Source organism: Buceros rhinoceros, unplaced genomic scaffold (genome assembly GCF_000710305.1).
Source record: "Buceros rhinoceros silvestris isolate BGI_N320 unplaced genomic scaffold, ASM71030v1 scaffold1725, whole genome shotgun sequence".
Lineage (NCBI taxonomy): Eukaryota > Metazoa > Chordata > Aves > Bucerotiformes > Bucerotidae > Buceros > Buceros rhinoceros.
The window spans coordinates 46,612-69,623 of NW_010412119.1; the positions used below are offsets into that span (position 1 = coordinate 46,612).

The 23,012-nt window shown below is 34.8% G+C and overlaps 1 protein-coding gene across 1 annotated transcript in view; it reads left to right on the forward strand.

Annotated features, from left to right (window-relative positions):
- LOC104493534 (contactin-associated protein-like 4) overlaps positions 1–23,012 on the forward strand; it is a gene marked incomplete at both ends in the record, with an annotated part of 50,410 nt that overhangs the window by 15,040 nt on the left and 12,358 nt on the right. The window contains 5 exons of the mRNA XM_010136237.1: positions 285–543; positions 7,242–7,391; positions 12,760–12,931; positions 19,286–19,392; positions 22,063–22,182. Of these exons, the coding sequence (XP_010134539.1) occupies positions 285–543; positions 7,242–7,391; positions 12,760–12,931; positions 19,286–19,392; positions 22,063–22,182 (808 nt within the window). The remainder of the gene's footprint in view (positions 1–284; positions 544–7,241; positions 7,392–12,759; positions 12,932–19,285; positions 19,393–22,062; positions 22,183–23,012) is intronic.

Genomic DNA, 23,012 nt, shown 5'->3' on the forward strand with positions numbered 1-23,012 from the left:
TCTAACTCCTGAGGTAGAGTTAAATTTAGGAACTTCACTCATTCAAAGGTCCTTGCCACTCTTTGCTCAGGCAGGTGTGTCTGTTCTGATCAAACAACCAGGGAAATATTTCTTAATACAATGATGTTCTTAAGTATTCATACTTGATTTTTAGCCTAACACATTCAAGTGTTACAAATACTAGGTTCTATGCACAATGTTTTGAAACTCTGTAATTTCCATACAAAAGTTCTCCTGTTTTCTGCTGAATTCGCTAATGCTATATTTGTTTCATTTCTTTCTAGGGCAATGTGTCCTCATGTTTAGAGCCACAGGTGGTTCCTGTCACTTTTATGAGCTCCAGCAGTTACCTGGCACTACCAGGCACATCAGGGCAAGATGAAGTATCCGTCAGTTTCCAGTTTCGCACTTGGAACAAGGAGGGACTTCTATTATCTAGCAAACTACACCAAGCTTCAGGTGGTTTCCTTTTATACCTGAGTGATGGGAAAGTCAAAATCAGTCTTCATAAATCAGGAAAAGCACTGAGTGACATCACTGCAGGTAACAGAAATCAAGAAAAAAATTCCCAAGATTCCTACACATAAAAAATAGGTTAATGTAAAGTCATTTAGTGTATGTGTAACTATGCTTTACCTGTGTGCATTTTAATCCCAAATGTTTCTAAAAAAAATCTTTTGTCAAAACCAAGTATCTATGCTTTTTTCCCCCATGATTAAGTAGAAATTACAGTCATATAAGCTGCAAATCTGAGTCTTTAGCTTCACATACATATAGTATATAAAGCTCATGTTGTCTAATCTGGGAAATCTGAGACATCTAAGCGACTTCTTCACTTGTGAAGTGTAAACGAGTTAATTTCTGTAAACAAGTTAAATTCTATCAAGCTAAATCATTATGATGTTTTTCACCACTTGTCAGTGCCTTCACAAGAAACCAAGTATCTAATTTTTCTATAAAGTTATATATTATTATAAATATTACGTTTGGGTTTTGCCAGATGTCTCAATTACAGAACTGTCCGTTAAATGTATACAGTGGATTCTCAACACCATGTTATGTTCCAGAAAGGTGGGGCAAGTTTGAGTCTGCATTTAAAAAAAAAAAAAAAAAAAGAAAAGAAAGACTTATAATGAGGAAAAAAAGGAAAAAAAAGAGAAGTGGAGGAGACTGAATAATTGAGAACTAAAGGGCTGCTTCTGTAGTTAATCACTGAACTGAGACTAGGTCATGTGCTTTTGTCGGTGTAAACTGCTAGGCAGCCCTCAGGGTGGAGCTGAGATTTCCAGAAAGCATAGCCTCTAGTCTTCTGAGCCATTTCCCTGTCGAGTAAAAAACATGTAAGGACAAATATATTAAGACACAGTCATGTTAAAGAGTAACCAACTGGGGTTCTGAGAACCAGCTCCCAGCTGTCACTCTCACCCAGTCTGGAAGTCTGGGACTCTTTCAGAAAGAGGCGCCACAGTTTTCCTGAGTGCTGCTAGCACTTCATATGAGAACAGCAAGACTGCTGGCACAGCCAGGAATCACCTTCTTTCATGACAGGTGAGTACAGTGCAGAGGTGACAACATCTCCATCTTCTGTGGCTTTTTAAAAAATGGTGAGAAGCTGTAACATCACCATCTGATAATGTTAGTATCTTCACCTAGCAGCGCTTCACCAGTAACATGCTATGCTCTGACACTCCATGCATCACAGCCCGCCTCAGAGTTGTAAACAAATTGAATTTTCCCCCCTCTTGCAGAAGGATAAAATGGACGTTACAGAATGAGTTCTCAGAAAGGAAAAACAAAACTAGAGATGTTAGGCAGGTAAATGGGATTCCAAAGACTGTATGAAGATGAAGAATTGAGACTGGGATTGGAGTGGTTCCTCCAGGGGCAAAGAAGATGTCCAGAGACCACTAGCTAGAAGAATGTCATAGAAGCAATGGGTAATTTGGCTGCACAAAGAACATTAATAATATCCAAAATATATGTTGATTCTAGATTTATTTTGAACTGTGCACAGTCATGTTTCATAATACATATTCATAATGCAGGAATATAATCAGTGAAAAAGAAGCCAAGTTAGTTCCAGTAATGTGTTATGTAAACTGAGTTAACAGGTGAATAACAAGTAGGGAAACTGCATTTTCCATTGGTTTTTGGGAAACAAGTTAAGGATTTGCATGTGTGAAAAAATTAATCTTGTATAGAGTATATTCATTGGAGTGATAGGAACCAAACCAAAGGCATCTGTCAGGGGAGATTTCAAGACAGAATAGAGAGAGCTTAATGATGCTGTTTAGTGCTAGTTTGACTTGAGCAGTAAGTAAACTGAGTAGTTGCTGAAATAAAAATAATACATAAAAAAGTAATTATAATAACAATTAAGGCCCCCAAATCTCTTTCAGACCCCACAGAGTTTAAAATGTTATGTAAGAGAGAGAGAAAATTTAAAAAAAATGGTACAAATACAAAATAAGTATCACTTATCTCAAATATTTCCAAATCATGTGCTTGGCTGTATAAGGCAGACAAAGAGAGCAGAGCACAGCCAAGCAGAGCAAAGAAACAGTGATGGGATTTGAAAATGAGATCTCCTTAATATTAGTTCTGTGCCTTGATTTCTTTTAGATTGATTCCTTACTTCAATTCCAGATACAAATCAAAAATTTATTTGAGGGAAAAAAAAAAAGAAAAAAAAAGAAAAATTAAACATTGAAATTAATTATATTTCTACAGGTGTATAATGATTAAAAGTAAAACTTGAAGCAGTTTATTATTTTAATTCAGGAAAAGACTGTAAGCCAGCAATGACTATGGATAAGATTGACATTTACATAAAAACTTCGGTCCTTTTTCTGTGGGTGGTAATAGGATAAGCCCTGGCATTTGTTGTAATCTAAAATAACTGACGCACGAAGAGTACTATTTTAATGACAAGAGGTTTCCCTAGGCTCAGAATCCGATAATGTCAGTTCCTTAGTAAGAACATCAGTGCCATATAGTTAACAGTGATGAATGCGGCTTTTTAGGAGCTATTTCAATTGCAGTTCGGTTAGGTGATGTATGTTAAAGAAGCTGTGGCCAAGCACAGTCATTTTAACAGACTAGCTGAAGTTGGTGGTGCTTTTAGCAGTTTTACACTTGCACATTTCTTTGAGCACATTTCCTAAATTCATTATCATGCATCTTTTGAAGATTTTTCAACCAAGAAAGCCAAGAAGAATAACATGTTAATTCATGAGTGATTAAGTTATAATAAGCCATATACTTCTTTTACAGAATGGGTGCTTAATATCTGTCCTTTGTAGTCTCTTTTGAAATTTGGTCATCAAATATTCACAAAGAAATAACACAGATTAAAGAAAAAGAAATTAACACAAAGTTAATTTGTGTTGAATGATTAGACCAAATTGAATTACAACCTGTATAAATGTTTGAGATCTTATTACCCAATTTCTTCATATGACCCTGTCATTCTGTGCAGCTTTGAATTTGCACGGAACTTTTAATTAAATTACGTTAATAATCTTTGCATTTGGTGGTTATACTTCAGAATAATCTATAAATTATTTTCTCTAAACTAGTTTTTCTTTTTGTTTCTCACTGATCTCCTAATAAACTATACACATTGTCTTTTTATATATGTGTTCCTAAGGTTGGATGTCATTGTTCTGCAAGACTTCCCACAGATCTTTTTTTTAGTACTTGGATATTAAAATGATAGATCTAGTACTAATGAGAATAAATTGATATCTTGCTTAATAACTACCTAATTGCTACTTTTTCCTCACTTGTTTCTGGTAAAGCATTTTTAAAAATCCTAGTGGGAGAGCAGACAATGTAATGTTTAGATGGAAAGTCAGCAGTCCATTAGGCTCCACCATTTATATGTCGTACCACTCAGAGGCTTTACATAAGCAAATGTGAGTTTAATCACGGTTCTCAATTCGAGGGCTAAAATGAGCTGTTTTCTCAGGAGTGTCTTGTGGTCCCACAATGGCACTCTTCACTCCCCAGACTTAGTGAAAGGGTCTTCTGAGCAGTTTCTACTTGAGCTAGTTGAACATTGTTTAGTATCTCTAATCATGCCAGTCCCTTTGAAAAGATAAAATATCCATCCCAAAATGATTGAGTAGGTCAGTATGAGACCTCACCTGGAATACTGTGTCAGGCTCTGGAGTCCTCACCGCAAGAAAGATGTGCACATATTAGAGCAGATGCAAAGGACAACCAGAGAGTGTCACCGGACACCCAAAAGACCAGTGGGCTGGAACACCTACCTCTCCTTTGAAGAAAGGCTGAGATTTGGGGTGTTCAGGATGGAGAAGAGAAGGCCTTAGGAAGACTTTATTGTGGCCTCTCAATAATTAAAAGGGGGTTTATAGTAAAGATGGAGAGAGGTTTTGGTGTTGTTTGTTTTATATTTTCCCCAGTGCCTGTAGTGACAGGACAAAGGGTGACAGTTTTAAGCTGAACGAGGTTAGATTTAAATGTTCCACCCCTGGAAGTGTTCATGGGCAGGTTGTGTGGAGCTTTGAGCAACTTTTGATGTAGTAAAAGAAGTCCCTGCACTTGGAAGAAGATTGATATAAATGACTAGATGTACCTTCCAGGCCAAAATACCCTATGATTCTCTCTTGATTCCTAAAGGAAATGATAGAATAGTGCAGAGATGTGGTTGAGGAAAACATCAGTCACTTGAAGTACCTCTACAAATGAAGAAAATCATTCCTTTATCTTAGAAATGGAGCTTTTGGTAGCTGGGGATGGAGGCTAGAAAGGGGGAAATAAGTAGGAAAATAATTCTTATTTTAAAAATTATTTTCTAAATGGCTAATCTGAAAAACCAGGTATGACAAGTGGCATTAGAGACTGTATATATTTTACCATTTAGTTTCTTACTGAAGGATAATTCTGCAATAATTTATAGAAGAAATCTAATTATGTTACTGGGAATTGGGGGAAAAATGCCTCAGACTTAATTTTCTGTGCTCAAAAAATATTATTTATATTCCCTATTTTATCATACTTATTATCTCTTTGATGAAAGTATAGTTCCCTGTGCTTCACTGCACTATAAAAGATGTAAAGACATTTTATGTTTGTGATTCTTTGTTGACTTTTGCTTTAAGTTAGTAAAACTTTTTGATATATTTGATGAGTTCTTGTTGTGAAATAGTACTAAAAATAGGAGAGATAGATAATAGTAATCGTTAAGTCTAGGAACTTCATTACACAGAGTGATTCATCTATATCCATGATACTACAAGGTAGCAATAATATTTTTCTAAGACATTCTTACTTTGTTTTTCAAATGTCTGTTACACATCATATTATCTAGTCAAAATATAAAGAGCCAAAATGTCTAGGCTTTAAGGCATTTTCTTGATCCTTACTGCGTAGTATGACAGCCCTAACATAAAAATACACCGGCCAGAAGGCTGCTGTAAGTTACATTAACTGCTACCAGTACAAAGGGACTTCTTCATCAGCTGAACCTCTTGAAAATATAAACTCTAGTCACTCCCTCCATATTGCCTGTAGGGCTATGGAAATCCATAACACCAAAAGATTACCCCTCTACAGATGACCTTTTGGTAGCCAGATGTAATAACATTAATATTATTTATATTTTGCGGAATAGGGTTTCCAATTTTTATTTTAGTAAAAGCTCCATCTCTATAAATACTATGAATATGGAGCTTTACAGAAGTAGAAAATGCATCTATTTACCCAGAAAATTAGTGATAGCTTTAATGCTGATTTTTTTTTCTCTGACTATAAGTGTATTGATCCTGTTATTCTCATAGAAGATTGCAATCAAATAAGTAATGGCTAGAATGGAATCAGAAAATCTGTGACTGAGACTCTGTGCTTTCTGCTGTTATAGTAGAAAGGTGACCTGTTTTTGGAAACGTAAGAAAAGATTATAAGAAGATCTTATTATAAGAACATAGGAAGATCTTAGCCATAGCTTTTATATAATTCTACCGCGGCTGGGAATAAAGTAAAATGTTTAAGGTTTCCTGCAGTCCTAAATAAACATAGTGGATGAAATAGAGAAACAAATAATAGAAGAATTGTATACTGGTCTTATATGAAATATATTGGAGATATTTTCTAGATTATAATTTATCTGAATTTATTATATCATTCGAAGGTTTAATTCTGGATTGTGTGCTGATCTTTTGTTTAAACTGTGGTAGTTAGCAATATATGAATCCTAACGATGTTATTTAACTATTTGACCTTCTCATCTCTCTATTTTTATTTCTTTTCCTTTTATTTGAGCTAATTGGTTAACTGGTGGACTATTTCCCTAGAATATGCAAAACGTTCTAGAGAGGAGTGTATAAACACATGACATTTCAAGAGGGAAATCACAGATCACAAATCGTAGTCACTCTGCCATCAAGAAAAGACTTTGCATATTTCAAAAATATTTTTCATATTTCAAATATTTTCATATTTCAGTGTTCTCCACTGACAGAAGTCTATCTGTTCAGAAGAACACCCAAACCCGTGACTGACTTAAAGCACTTCTTAAAGCTAATAATGTACTTACATACTACCTTGTGTAAAATTTATATAAGTATCTCTATGTGAGTGCTTTCCAGAATCAGGGTTTATGTTTATTGCTTTGTAGCATCTTACATCTACACAATCAGAGGTAATGTAATTTGGTGTCAGAGGCTAAACTCTCACAAGCCTTTCACATACATTTTCAATAAAAGAGACAACTGAAAGAAAAATAATCTTATGACATTGACATGACAGTTGCTGAACCTTTTAGCACCTACAAGATTTTGCTATTTTACTGAGTTGTAATGATTTTAAAAGATGAAGAAAACTTTACTAATAGTTCAGAAAAGTGTATTATGTGTAAAATACTATATCAGCCATCACAACTGTATCTTAATCATATCCTCCTTAGACTGGGAGGTTACTTTTCATAGTCACTACATTGAACGGATGTATTACTAGTGATTAGGAGTGTAACAACAGTAAGATTTACTCACTGAAGTACTTTATCAAATGAGAAGCAAGGGAATGGACAAAAGGTTATGTCTTCACAAAGGACATTTGTGTTCTTTACTAATTTTTTATTTTCTTTCACAATCACTTGGAGTTTTTATATGGGCTATGATTACTCTACTGGTCTCTTCTCCTTTCAAGTCTATAACATTAAGGCAGTATAAGAAATAATGGATGTTTATACTACATTTTGCTTTTTCTTTTTCTTCCAGGTGCTGGATTAAATAATGGCCAGTGGCATTCTGTATCCTTCTCTCTCAAAAGGAATCGTATGAGTGTAATAGTGGATAATGATGTGACCTCGTCTGCTCATGCCTCCATACCTCTGCAAATTTATTCAGGAGATGCCTTCTACTTTGGAGGTAAAACATGTTGTTTATTTATGTTGGCAGTATCCCACAGTGAAACATCAATTTTTTGTGACATGTCTAATTGAATGGCAAGATTTATTTGGCCTTCCTCAAGCCTTCTTGAGTTTACCTCTCAAAGGATGTGGTTTTCAGGCACTGCTGCGGTGTTTGTTGAATTTGTGTTTTCTTAAAGTTTTATAGGGTTGGATAGAATAAATTACCCCACCTAAATACTTGGTCACTTTTGAGAACACCATTTTCTGGTGTTATGCTCTCATAACTGAATATAGTCTGGCTGACAGTCAGACAGACAGACAAAGCTTTCTCATGTTGCACAATTATTATGTAACTAATGAAATTTTCTGGGAGAACCTTCCACTGGGATGAGTTCAAGTGTTCACTTTAAGTGAATGCTTACTTGTGCAAATACCCTCTTTACACAATACACACCTTTTTTTTTTTTTTTTTACTACAGTGACAGAACTTTCCTCTGTTTGGAGAATATAACTTGTGCCTAAAAACTACGTTGGGACATCTTAATTTCCCTAGAAATATTGGCAGTTGTCTGTTATCAAGTGATTTTGTCATTAATCACATATATTGTTACTAAAAGATTAAAGCAGATTGTTAGGTCTAAATTGGTTGGGAATGGACTATGTAATAGCAATGATAAACACCATCAGAATGTTGTTAAATATTTGACTCTAGCGTAATGCTTCATCCATTAGAAGCTTAGGAATTAGTGACAATTCTCAGATTTCTGAGAAAATTGAAGAATGCTTACAAAACCCTAAATGAATCTGTACCAAGTCATTGCCCACATACCAGTTCCCTTGAAACACTAAGTTATAAAGAAAGATCATGCTCACAAGAATACTGTAAATAGAGGAACTGCAACATGAACATCCATGTGATTTCTCATATCTGGCATCTATCCTCCTCTTCTGAAGCTATCCCTTGAGCTGGATGATAATCAGAGACAGATACAGAGTATCAGCCTTCAATAGGCAGAAAATACTTTGGTTTTGTTGTTTTTTTTTCGTTTTATGTTTCTTTAGGTCACCACATCTTTCATTAGGAGATTTGCACCATTGCAGGTTTGATGGCTGAGGTGAACAGATCCAGGAGAAATGTGGGCAGTTGCAAAAAGAAGTAGCATATTCAATTAAGTTGTACACAGACATTTCTATTTATCTTCTCCATTCCAAGAACACTGAAAAAGTACTAACTGAAAATCCACCTCTCAGCATCTCTGGTTTCAGCTTTATAGCTGAAATCAGCAGCTCACGCATGTCGTACAAACTTAGGGAAAACTAGTAGAAGTTTTCTCAGTTTAGAAAATTATTTATTAAAAATTTGTCTCATATACCAGTGTCAAAATGCAGACAATGCATTTTGAGTGTCTTTCTAAGTTTATATGAATATTTACCATGTTTCTACATGCTGCTTGTTAAGACATGAATATCAGCCTTCCAGGAGAGATGTCCTAGAGATACGGTGTTTAGTTCACTTGTTTTAATGAATACAAAGTATGCAAGAAATGTGTATGCTTAGCTGGGAAAATGTGTAAAAAACATGGAAATACTTTAACATTATGTCAGCACAATTTCTAGTCATGTTATAAATAACGATGTAATACTTCTCTCAGTTTTTTTAATAATAAATCACTGCAACTATAACAGGAAAATATTATTTAATATTGCCACAAGCCCATAGGGTGAACTTCATTGTTAAAGGATTTCTTCCTATCTTTAATATCCAGCCCACAATAATAAGAAATCCCAATTTCATTAATATTAATGATGTTGTCTTTTCTCTAACAGAACTAGAAGACAGCTCTTAGAAGACAGACACCAAGCAAAAAATCTGAGACACAATTTTGTAGGGTAGCTAAGTGTAAAAGATATATTTCTCTGCCTTTTCTGGCTTTTTTTTTTTTTAAAGCATCTCATCCATTGGAAGCATCTCATTTTCAAATGAGTGTCAGATTTTTCACCAGATATCACAGATTTTATTTTACCATTTTATTGCAGAATGCTTGTAAAGAATGTGGCTAGACCTATAGCTGATTTATATAACTGTGTGAAAGGTGCAGAAAGGTTACTGTGCTTCTCTTTGGACTTTTGCAAGTTCATGGATTTGTTGTTCTTTAAGTAATATACCAGATAGATAATAAACATTTTCCTTTAGAAAGTTTGTAACAGTTTTGAACAGGTTGGTTTCTCACCAGAGTAAAACATGCTGAAAATTGATTTACTTACTTCGGGTTTTAGTTCATTTCCTATTGTATGCTTCTTAAAAACATATCTATGCTATTCAGGCTGTTTTACACTCATTTGAAAAGATTTACTGGTTCCTACTGTCATTTTTCTTCCCCATGTAGTAGACCTCTGCACTGTCTTTACAAGACTTCAGAAAGTACACATTAGCTCTGTGAAATAGAGAAACGTCCTAAAAGTCACTGCTTCCTAACATCATGAAACAAGAAGGTCTTTGGGTGCTGTGAACCAGAATGCAGTATTGTTTGACCAAGATCAAATAATGGCCCTTGTGCATCATTCCGGAAGCAATATTACCCTTTGGAAGAAAGCCAAAGAGAAAAACTTCTAGGCATATTTTGTCATGAACTGTTCAGCTGCCACTAGGAAAACCTGTTCATGGACATGGCTAAAATCAGGACCAAATTAATTTATTGATTTTTGTAACAATACGAAATTAATTGGAAATCAGTGAACAAGGCATTTCAGGATCAATAACACAATAGACAAACCACTGTATTAGATACTAACAGAATATTATTTATAGGTTGGGTAGGACAACCAGTCATTTCATAGTCCAACCATCTGTTTTAAAGAAGTCCGATTAGGTCAGAATCAGGTTCAGGGCTGTAACCACCCAAACCTTGAGCTGCTCCAGGGATGGAAATCTCATAAGTCCTCTGTTCGCATACTGACTACCATCATGGTAAAGGCACTGACCAGAATTTGTGATTTTTCACTTTTGTCATTTGCCTCTTGTCCCAATACTGTGTACTTCTGGAAAGAGACTGACTCCTTCTCTCTGTCACGTTATCAGGTGACATTATCCTCCTAAGAATGAACAGGCCCAGCTCTCTCAGCCTCCCCTGCATGCTGTGCATTAAGCTTCCTGACCGCCTTTGAGGCCTCTGCTGGACTCACTCCATGATGTTGATGTCTTTCCTGAACTGAGGAATCCAGAACTGCGGCACTCCAGATGTGACCTCACAAGTGCCACATAGAGGGAAGGACCACTTCCCCAGAACTTTTGGCTGTGCTTTTGATAATACAGCCAACAATGCCACTGGCCTTCTGTGCTGCAATGACACATTCCTGGCTCACGGTCCACCCGTTGGCTACCAGGACCCCAGGACATTCTCTATGGATCTATACTGTTATACTTCAGTTTGGATAGTTGCATTAATTTGTTCCATCTCAGATTAAACAACTTGTTCTTACTCATCTTCATGTCATTCCTTATCAGCTTATTTCTTCAGCCTACCCTAGTCTTTCTGAGTAGCAGACCTGCCCTCCAACATTTGATCCCTGCCCCAAATTTGGTATCAGTCACAGGTTTGCTGGAAGTGCACTCTGTCCCGTAATCCAGGTCATTAATGAAGACATTACACAGTATAGTTCTCCGTACTGATCTCTGAAGAAGACTCTGCCTACCACTAGCTAGACTTTTCATCGTCAATTTTCTGTTTATTCTGCCCATATCTTGTCAATCTGGTGATAGGTAGACTATAGAAAACTGTTAGAGGGTTTGCTAAAACTGAGGTAGGCAATGTTCACTACTCTCCCTTTGTCCCCAGTGCCCATCACCTCAGCAAAGAAAACAAAAATTTTGGTTAAGCATGATTTAACCTTGAAGCTAAAGTTACCCAGTTACCTTCTCTTGTCCTTCCCATGTTTAGAAATGGCTTCTAGGAAGATTTGCTACATGAACTTGCCAGGGACTGTGATAAGGCTGACTGGCCTCTAGCTTCCTGTGCCCTCCTTCTCACCTTTCTTGAAGATGGGTGTAACATCTTCCTTTTCCAGTTGACAAGAAGCTCACAAACTGCCAAGAACTTTTGAAGACAAAAATGATAGCTTCACAATGACAATGGTCATTGTTACAATGACATTGACCGGTTTCTGCCACACCTTCAGCTGTTCCTTGGACTCTTTCTTCCTTTATTGTGGGTACTGCTTACCTTCTTCATACTCTGCAAGGACATGGGAAGCCTAAGGATTAGTTTTACCAGTAAAGACCAAAGAAAGAAGGTCTTGCACAGACCAGTTCTTCCTAAGACCCTTGTCACTAGGTTCCCTGTTCTATGAGGTAGTGCACCTGTAATCTCCTTAGCCTTCCTTTCGCTACTGTTGTAACTATAGAAGGATTTTTGCGGCACTTCACCTTCCTTGATAGTTTTGACTCCTCCTGAGTTCTGAATTTCCTATGCATTCCTCAACATACAAGTAATGTCTTTGTATTCCCTTCCAAATTGCCTGTCCTTTCTTCCATCTTCTGTGTACTTTCTTTTTCTGTTTGTTCTCACTCAGGAGCTGCATGTTTTGCAGACCTTCTGCCACACCTTCTTAACTATTTTGATATCACTAACAACTCTTCCTATGCTCCAAAGAGCTTTTTGTTGAAAAATATCCAGATCTTTTGCTCTCCAAGGCAATTTCCAATGGGATCCTCAAAATACGTCCTAAACAGACCAGCATTTGCTCTTCTGAAAACCAGGGATGTAACTCTGATTTTTTTTCTTGCTCTCTTCTCTACAGATAATAAACTCCACAGCATCATGTTTGTGGTAACCAAGACTGTCCTTGACCATTACATTTTTAAACATTTGTTCCTTGTTTATGAGTAGCAGGTCCAACAGGTCATACCTCCTTGTTGAGTCATTGATGACCTGCATCAAGAAATTGTGTTTGGTACTTTCCAGAGTCTTCTGGACAATTTGATATATTAAAATCACTGTACTTAATAACTAATTTTATTTGACTTCAATTGTGACTTAAAACTTGTCCAACTCATGTGCACTTGACCTAACATTTTCTAATTAAGGTCAGTCAGTCAATCTGTTCACATCTTGATTCCATATATTGTTTTGGAACTGATGCTTGAGCTATCCTTCACCCAAATTTTTAACGATGTTTCTGAATATGCTTTAAAAACAGTAAGACTGTATAGAAGTATTCCTTTACAGTTGCATCAGTTGTGCCTAATAAGAAGAGCTTCTGGCTAGAGTCTTCCACCCACGAAGTTTGCAACACCTGGAGATTATCAAAGTTCAATCTACTTCCGGAATATATACATTTTTCAATAAAAAATTTTTTTTCAGCTCCACGTTTTATGCTTCTTTCAGGCTGTCCAAGTAGTGGAAACATTTCTGAATGTAATACCTCATTTGGTGGCTTTCAAGGATGCATGCGACTCATTTCCATTGGTAACAAAGCAGTGGATATGATCTCAGTTCAGCAAAATGTTTTTGGCAATTTCAGTGACCTTCAAATAGATTTATGTGGCATTACAGACAGGTAAGAAAATTATATTTACTCATTGATTTATTTTCTGAATGCTTTTATTTGAGTGATTTATTTTTTGACTTGATGACAAAGAACAGAATGCTTACAAAATGGCATGCTGCTTCTTCTGTAAGAATTCAAAAGTCTAGAATAAATGCAATATATTAGCACAGCAATTAGATTTCCATGCACTGCAAATAAAATTAGAATAACTGGGGTTAAAATTATTTTAAATTTCTAAAAAATTTCAGATGTCTTGCTTTCTTTTCAAGTAATTCTGTAAACAAAATCCCAATCCTGTGGCACATACTCACATCCACCTTTTGAAATGTTATCTTTCTTACAGGTTATTGCTGCTTCCTTTATTCTGCCCATCCATAAACACAGTAAATAGTATTCATCACAGTGAGTGAGCAATCTTTTTAGGCTCCGGTCTCTAAAACTGATTTCAAAATTACCAATAGATAGTATTATAATTTACCTTAACAACAGGAATTGGTTGAAGTGTCTCCCTCTGCAGGACAGAAAGACAGTGTACCTTCCCTGAAACAGATCAAAATGCTTGAGGGAAAGACATAGCTGGAGTCAGTGTGGAGAAGGCAGGGGATGACCAAAAATGGGTGTTACAGAATGGCAGAGGCTGATGAGAAGACCAGGAGCAGACAGACAAATGGACAATGGAAGGAGAAGTTTTCTGTTGTAAAGTCAGGAGAATGCAGTCACAGGTACCTAGGCAAAGTCTGCTTTGGTCAAGAAACTGTTGCCTTGGGCCAAGCTGAAAGGTTGTACTGAAATGACACATCAGGCAGGGGAAAGATGAGCACATAAACACTTTCCCCCCACTCTCTAAATTTCTAGTCTTCAGAAGTTGCCTTTTCATCTAAAAAAGTCTGACCTTTGGATTATATGAGTTTTAAAATTGTTTCCTTTGGGGAAAATAAGACAGGAAGAGATCTACTTCAAGACCATAGCCAATTTCAGGTTCAGTCACACAGACGTATTTCTGAGACCTGCTTTCAGTTCATAGGGATAACGCAATGAAAATCTATGCAGGTTACTATTTTGAAGAAAGTGACAGTGTCTTACAATTCAAAGACAAAAATAGTATTAGTTCTTCACATAATTGTTCATAAAAGCTGACGGAAGAAACCTCCAAAAGCTGCCTACAATGCGATCCTTTCAGTTAGGTTGTAATATACAATCTCACTAATCTTTCCACATCTGTCGTGTTTGAGAACACATACAGTCACATATATATAAATCTTAGTGTTAATTTATCACTTACTGAACTAAAGACTGACTCTGCAGTAAGCAGTATATGTGACAGACATATGAGAAAACAGAGTTTGGCCTCAGTCAAAACTTTACCGTACTCTTTAGGGTACGGTGTAGGGTACTTCACCTAACTCGTTAGGAATTTGTATTTGGGATGCACCATATATTTATGTTTCTCTTTAGCTTTCTCTTTTTCTTTTGATTCATTTTCTCACTTTGCAAACTTCTTTCACTGCCTCTTTCCTCTCATGCCTGATAGATCTCATGACACTGTCTTCTAGCTTCTAAAGCCCTGTATCATTGCTGGTTTTTTGACTCTGGAATTAAACTCACTCCAATTACACTGCTCGCCTTTTTTTTTTCTTCTTTTTTTTTCTTTTTTTACTTGTAGAAAAGAGGCAGAATCTGAAACAGAATCATGCCAAAAGAATGTGATCTGGGGATCTGTATATTCTATAGTCAAACACATTACAAAAGATTTAAGCAAGATTATGAATGGAGTACGTCACCAAATTGGCCCACAATGTAACTGATGCTAATTTCTGTCTCTGTTTTGTCATGGATTTCTCAATGTTGTAACTGGGAACCTCCCAAAATTCTCACCTCAAAGCTGTGGTTTAGGAACCATCCCTTCCTCCATGAACACTGAGATGTTTTACCTAAATTTTTAAAGAAAGATGGTACATTTTCTCAGGTAGTGGTTCCAGTTCCCTTCAGTTTTTGAATGAACATAGTATGTAAGGGTGTATATGTGGGTATTCAAAAATAGGTTTGTGTATATAAACCTGTATAAAGTCCCTCTGGGAATATCAATATATAGAAATTCCTCATTATTTACACTACTCCAAATGTCATAACATTTGTCTCTTATTCAAAGTTCAGTTTATTCAGATTTGCACCCTACCCTTCTGATTGCTTTTCTGTTGCTTTTAAGCAATACAAGAAAAGAGTTAGGTTTCTATATAACCCTTCCTCACATTTTTATCTTGCTGAATTTTCACAGCGTATGAAGACAGATACCATCCTTATTGTATGTCAATACCACTGCCATCTGGTTTGGTTGGATTTTTTTCAGTAAGCCACTTAAACTTCCCAGTCCCTGTCTTTTTCAAAGTGTTTTTATTACTTTTTGTCATTGTATTACCTTTTTTTTTCCTTTATGTTACTCTCATAGTTCATCAAAATTGTAGGTGATTTCCCATGATCGATGATAACAAAGGGAAAAAAAAAGGTACGGAAGATTTTTGTTTGATTGGTTTAATTTTCTCTAAAATTTGTTAATGTTAATTAGTTTCTTCTTATATCTTGACAATTGCACCTTTCTTGCTCTAGCTCTGACAGGTTTAATTTTCAGTTCTCAGCATACTTACCATATGTCTTCCTAACTTATCAAAACAGATATTTAATCCACCTATTTTTCACAAATTTCATTACACTCATTATCTGTTGTTTCAAAATAGACTTTTTTAAAACAATCCTTCCCAGTCTTGTGCTATCTTGCTCCAGGGACTACTTTCCAGTTTCCTCATATGGTTTCATCCCACTTGATATCTGCAGCTCATTATCTGTTACAAACTTTATGTTACTCTTTATTAAGCTAATTCTACATCTCACCATAAATCCCAGTTGATTATATACTTTCTTTGCCAACATTAAAATTATTTACGTGTATTAAGCAATTTCTGATAGGTAGCTTTTGCACCTGATCGTTTGAGAGAAAATATTTTCTTTCTACAACGATTATTACATGTCTTTTGTTGCCCTAAGCTAAAGTAATCAGCATTTTTGCCTCTGTGCTTCTGATGGCAGATATTGTCCCTACAGGTGAGGGGAAACGAACCACTTCTTTGTCCTTGAGTCTTTACAGGAGTCATTGCACTTTCAGTTCCAAATAGTGAAGTTATTGTTACACTAGAGTTATTGATGGCTTTTGCAGTACAAACAGTGGACCACTAAAATGTAGTAGTTTTACACAATTAAAGTGCATCTACACAAATAAAAATTACTGTTCGTGTAGTGATGTGAATTTATGTGCAACAGTAAACAAACTGAAAATAGTACTATTGAGTCCATTCCTTATCTATATATATAAACATGTAACAGACATCAAGTATTTTTACTTCATCAGATTTACAGTCCGCATTGACAGATGGTTGGTTAATCATTCATTTATTCATTGGGATATAATTTGTTAACCTGTTCTTTAAAAACAAAAAATCCTTACCGTTTTCCTATTTTCTGCTTTCTCAGTTCCCAAAACTTTCCAATTCTTCCTCCTAAACTTAAATTACTGTGACTCTTTTCAGTCACTGCTCTTCCCATGCTTCTTCATTTAGCTTTTTCATCATATAATGTCTTTACACTGTTCCATGGCTCACATACCTCTTGGGAATGCAAATAATTCTCTTCATATATGTCATCTTAATATCTTTTCTCTCAGCTCCTTTATCAATATATATTGGTTTAATAACTGCTAGTTATACATAAACCATTGATAAAATAACTTTAAAGGACAGTGTCATTCTGAGTGTCTTACAAAGTTAAGCACATTTAGTCTCTAAGGAGAGAGTACCAGATGAATCTGTCATAATAACATCAAGCCCTACACAGAAACATAGGACTGCCTACCAGTAGTTACTGCCTTTGTTGTCTTGGCAACAGAGTATTATACAAAAAACCAATAGTGTTATGTGTAGTAAAAAAAAAAAAAGACAGAAAGAAAAAAGACACTGGCACTAGAATAGTTTTCAAATATTTTTTTTTTTAATTCAACATAGAAGAAAGAAAAATAATAAAAATTACAACAATTAGTTATAATTTTCAAAATATCTTTCAGCCATAGTTTGAAACCATGAGAGCACATACTGTACAATAAATGAACTTGGCGGATAATTGACATGTGAAGCTCTTATTCTTAACTTATTTATTGGAACTATATTCATGTTCTGGATTAGTGTTCTCATTTGAATGTTAGCTTATGATTATTACGAATCTGATGCTTTGGTTTTAAAAAACATTATTTTCAGGTGTCATATCCTTAAAAGCATATTATCACTCTAATATGTGGTAAATGTTTAACTGGCTGGGTTTTTTTCAGTTTAAGCAGACACGGTGATGACTTAAAAAATTACCTTTACAGATGAGGTATTAGAAATACTTTCCCTAATATTAGAAATATTTTTTTAGGAGATAAATTTCCTCAGATAAATCTTCATTTGGGTAGGTTTGAAGCATAAAATGTAATTAGAGCTTCACTTTCGTATAGCTAGTGTCTACTTTCTATCATATGTTCTTAAATAGAAGGAAGATGTATAATGTGATGTTAAAAGATTTAAATTACACTCAATTTTTTTCACTTCTATTAAAGTTGGTTCAAGCATTACTAATTTCATCTAAGCTTTTCATCTTGTGAGCACTATTAGGAAGATTAATAAATATGGACAGGAAGTCAATACAAGCAAAGACCATGTAAATCACTTACAATTTTTTGATAATGATGTCTTTATCAAAAAGGAATGTCAAGAAAAACTGTGACTAAAATACATGTAAGCAGACCAGCTGTTAGAGGATGCACTGAAAGTACCGAATGACAGTTATGTCAGAGGACATATATATTTATAATAACTGATGACTAGTCATACCCATAGAAAGCAAAATTAAGCATTTATTGTAAGAATTATTACTATGCACATTTATATAATTCCTTCAAACAAAGCATATAATATCAAAGTAATTGTAAGCCAGGTGTCTAAATTTCACTTCTGTGTTTCAAACCAGAGCTCGTTGAGACACATAACATCTACACACCTGTCTTAAACATACATTCTGTGAATAAGATAATACATACATGGTCAGCTCTTCCATTGGCCGAAATGTCAGTTATTTGCTGTATCACTTTACTTATTTTACCTACACTTTACCTGCTACTTTTTTTTTCCTTCCTATCTCTGAAAGCATCTCCTTATCCTTGTTTATAAACATGAAAAGAAGATAAAATTATTTGTGAGTTGGGAGGAACAAACGAATTATTCATAGGGCAGATGTGTGAACTGCTGGACTTTCTACAGTCCTTATTTAATACTCTCTTAAGAATTCTTGAATGAATTTAAAGGTATTTTAAGATCCCGCGAATTTTAGTGGTCTGTTTTCTTTTTTTTTTCTTCTGTGGTTAATGCCAACAATAAAGCCTTTTTATACTTTCTGAACTGTATCACATATGCACACATATAAACATACACTCACTACAATTAGAATATTAACTAATTTCTAAGGAGAGAAACTAGTAAATAATTGGTTAAAGTGTGTCACTTTATTTCAGTATCTTTTCAGTTGTGTTTATAAAAAAGATAAATTTTCTTTTTTCATCTCATGCAGTATTTTATAGTAAGGTATAGTGCTACAGTCTTAATCATTAAGCAGTTACAGACAAATTTTCTTTGCAGTCAACAATTGTAAATCCAGAAGAAAGCTACCAAAATTCTTCAGGTTTCTGCTCATATCACCAGAATGAAAACTGGCTTTACTGGTAGTTACTTTTTGTGACAGAAGTGACATACTGAATATTATACTCTTTCTAGAATAGGAAGTAACCATGATTACAGAATAAGCGCTAGCTCTCAGTTCAGTTTTATTTGTTGTGTGATTTTTTAAAATTGTGTTATTTTTAGAAGAGTAGGAAGAAATCTCTTGTGATGCTTAGTTGTCATACATCTTGTTGAAAAAATCCTGTTAGTTGCAAAACTTGCTAGTGAATTATCAGCATGCAAATCTTTGATTGGTTTATCATTCTGTATTGAATTGCAGAGAGTTGAACAGCAATAGTAACAATTACACATCTTATACTTTATTCCTGTTCTCACGGGCTTATTATATAATTAATATATTTCTTATATGCAACAGGAATAGCGGGGAACAAGAAGGGAAATACTCTTAATTTTCTAGTAATTATATTGACATCTTCCCCCATACGCTTGAAGAAATTCTTCATGTTATTATAATTCTTTTCTATGATTTTGCATTCTTTGGTAGGTACAAGTGACATGAAAAACTAATGGAAAAGAGCCTGAAAATGGTCTTTGTTTCTCATTTTAGATGTTTGCCTAATTACTGTGAGCATGGTGGTGAGTGCTCACAGTCCTGGAACAGCTTCTACTGCAGCTGTGCCAATACTGGTTACAAGGGAGCTACTTGCCACTATCGTAAGTCTAAGATGTTATCAGTCTGTGCTTTTGTTTCTGATTGATTATTTTCACCCCAAAAATATACATTTGTATTGAACATTCATATTAGAAGATTTTTTTAGTCATGAATATTTCTAAATCAGTTCAAGGAAAGACCTTGATAATTCAGAATCTGTAGCAGAAAAAAATAATGGAAAGCTCTGATGTTTATCTGATTCTGTTTCACATTTTTCTTAATTTACACAAGACGGTCAGTAATATCCTCTTCTATCTATATAGTTCCACTTTCTGAATCAGCAAATGTGTTTAAACACATTTAGAAATGCATTTAAGTCTTCATTCATCACAATAATTAGGGTTTTTTTTCTGAGACAACGGGTCTACATTCACATGCAAAGGTAATCACATGCTAAGTCCATAACACCTGTTTATGTAGCTTGCTGAATCAAGAAGTAGATCAGGAGTAAAAAAAAATAAAAAATAAAAAAACCAAACTAGGTAAAAGGAACAATTAATTTCCCAGGAGCTGCCCTACTTTTATACTCTTTAATCATGTTCTGGGAAGCAGAATAAATCATGATTCTGGTCTTCATTAGATGTTTCTAAGAACTAGAAATTCTTATGAAACTTTACAGAAAATTTTAAAAATTCCAAAGACTGCCCTAATGATCAAATAAATATTTCTCTCCTTACAAATTGTCCTTACAAAATCTATTCAACCCTTGCTGGCAGACTTTGTAAAAAGAACGTATGTCTACACACAGACAATTTTTTGAGAAATTACTTATTTTAGAAGACTGCCTATCAAACTTACACAGAGTCAAGAACACTGATGACTTTTCATGTAACTCCTTAATTGTAAATAATGCAGTGAAATAAATAACGATTTTAAGAAAAATTGTGTAACAAAGGATGCCAGTAGTACAGATGCTTTTGAATATCACATTATATAATATAAATCTGTGACAAGTCCAAAGTGAAGCTAAAGGTGATTTGATTCATTACCATTTGAAAAATCATATTTCGAATCAACTGATGATATCTATGAGTAATAAGGGTGGCAATGGTTTCCTAATGATTAGGCTTCTAGGAGAAATGTAATAATATAGGTTATTGAAACCCTATTCATTGACAAAAATACATAAAAAGGGGGTATATTTGTTTATGATTAATAAAATGCTGTTATCTGTACATATAAACTGGAAGACTTGGTACTTGATTTTAGTAATTTAACAAGGAATTCAAATCAAGAATCTAGAATAAGTTTTGGCCATGCTATCACACTTCTGTGTTGAAATTCTATTTTAAAATTTATTTCTGTGTTGAAAGACAAAAATGTCCCTTGAATTCCTAAAGAAACATTCTTTTTGTTACAAACCTAGAAATAAGATACTGGTCTTGAAATATTAGTGTGCAAACTACCGTGTTTATAAAACAATTAATGAATAATTGAATCTCTTTTGTCATGCTTAACTGAGAATTTTTACTGTAAGGCACCATAAAATTTCATTTGAAAATTGCACAAATCATGCATTTTGAATATTTCCTAGAGTCTGAATCTGAATCAATTGTTTATATTTTGTTTATATAATTGTTTAAAATTTGTATATATTTTTCATGGGTATTGCCATGTAGTGTCAGTAATCATCAGGCAAAAAATAGAGATTACATTATTCCAGAAACTATCTTCTTTTTAAAAGAAGAGCACCACTTTTACATTACATTACTAGTTTTATAGCCTTTTAAAAAAATAAATATACTGAATTTGTATAGATCAAAATCTTCTGGAATGTTAAGAATTATTAAGGAGTTCTGGTTTTATATGTATAGCACTCATAACTATTTTTTTTTTCTGAATCGAACAGCTCCTTCTTTTTGGTAGAGTATTTTCAGGTTTTTATAACTGACAGAGCACACAGTCTAAAGTTGAAAAGAAAGACAAGAACATGACTGCCTGATGGCAATATAATGGTTAAAGGAGTAGTTAAGATAATGTGCTATAGCCATGGCATTATCATCAGTGGTTCCTGTCTGTTTAAGTACAGAGTTGGACTCATAAGTCCTTTTTCTCAGGCTTTTGATCGTTTCTTTAGGTCTTGTCTAGTATAAAACATACATGACATGGGGTGAAGGAGCTGTCATTTTGTCTTTGCTTATTTAGGTTTTTTCCTGCATTCTTTGACAAGCCATTTCCCTTCATTTTAAAAAGAGAAGAAAATAAAAAGTGTGAAAGCTGAAAAATGCCAGGAGATAATTTGAACGCCTACCTTCTTCTGCATGTAATAACAACAAGAACCACAACATTCTGATTTGGTTAAGGTAGTTAGTGTATGTTTCCTCAAAATCTGATTAGCAGGGTAATACCCTTGGCATTCACTTTATTTGGCATTTTTTGCAACCATTGACTCACACACATTTCATAGTTTCCTCCCTGAAGGCTCCAGCCTGAAATATGGAAGAAAATGCTTGAAAATGTCCCTTGTGATCATCCTAATAAATGAAACCAAATGTGCTTTACAAATTCAAATGAAAGTATAGTTTTGATTGTGTTATTTCTTCTGTATTCTTTAGCATTGAACACACACAACTTCTTTTCCCCATTGACAGGGTCCACGAGCTTTTTAAAATTTCTTGAATAAAATGTAAAGTTATGCCATTACATTTGTGATGGAATGTGTTCTTTTACAGCCATCTATGAGCAATCATGTGAAGCCTATAAGCACAGAGGGAACACTTCAGGGTTTTACAATATCGATTCAGATGGAAGTGGCCCCTTGGGACCGTTTCTTGTTTACTGTAATATGACAGGTGAGGTGACAAACTTCCTTAACTCACAGCTGTGTCTGTATGCATGCTTATTATATTGAAGCAGACCTTATCGCCTAAGAAGCCTCTGTAGCTCGTGATGTCAATATATACATGTAGAACAAAATGACGGTGACTCCTTAGCTCAGAATACCGGATAAAGAACTATGCAGAGAAATTAGAATAATAACAGGATTCAGGCTGTGAAGCTAACACTGTGTTCCTGTTGGGCTTTGCATTAAGTAGGACAAGTGTTCCATACAGAGACAGTGTCATCTCAGTTCCTTTTTGGGGAGCAGCTTTGTTTTTGTTGAAGTTACAGTCTCTTGAGGACATTTAAGGAAATGAGAAATAAGTTATGCTTTCTGAGAAAATTACTGATTTTTCCTGGTAGCCTTCTGAAAAATTGTAATTCAGAACTGGCCTTTGTTATGAGGAATATAGATATTACACTTAATTTTTCAAACTGCAAGTAGGTCTTTTGGAGAAAGCAAAATGCAACCAGCGGGGATTCTCACAGCCTTCACTTTGAAGCAGTCTGTCTCCTCCTCTGCCACCAGTTCTTTGAATTCGATAATTTAAATCAGTAGAAGATTTAGATATCAGAGTTTGTTCTTGGTCTGCTTTTTAGCTGGTCCATGTTGTCTGTGTATGCCCATTGGTGTATGTCCTTTCAATGAAGCTGACATTTAAATGGCCTTTTGAAATTTATTATTGTTTTATTTGTGGTTGTTTCCTTTTCTTTTTACTTAGTCTCTATTTATCTGGATTGCTTTCCAGTCAAAATGATGAATACACTTCATTGGTTTTGTGACAATATTTATTTTTATGTG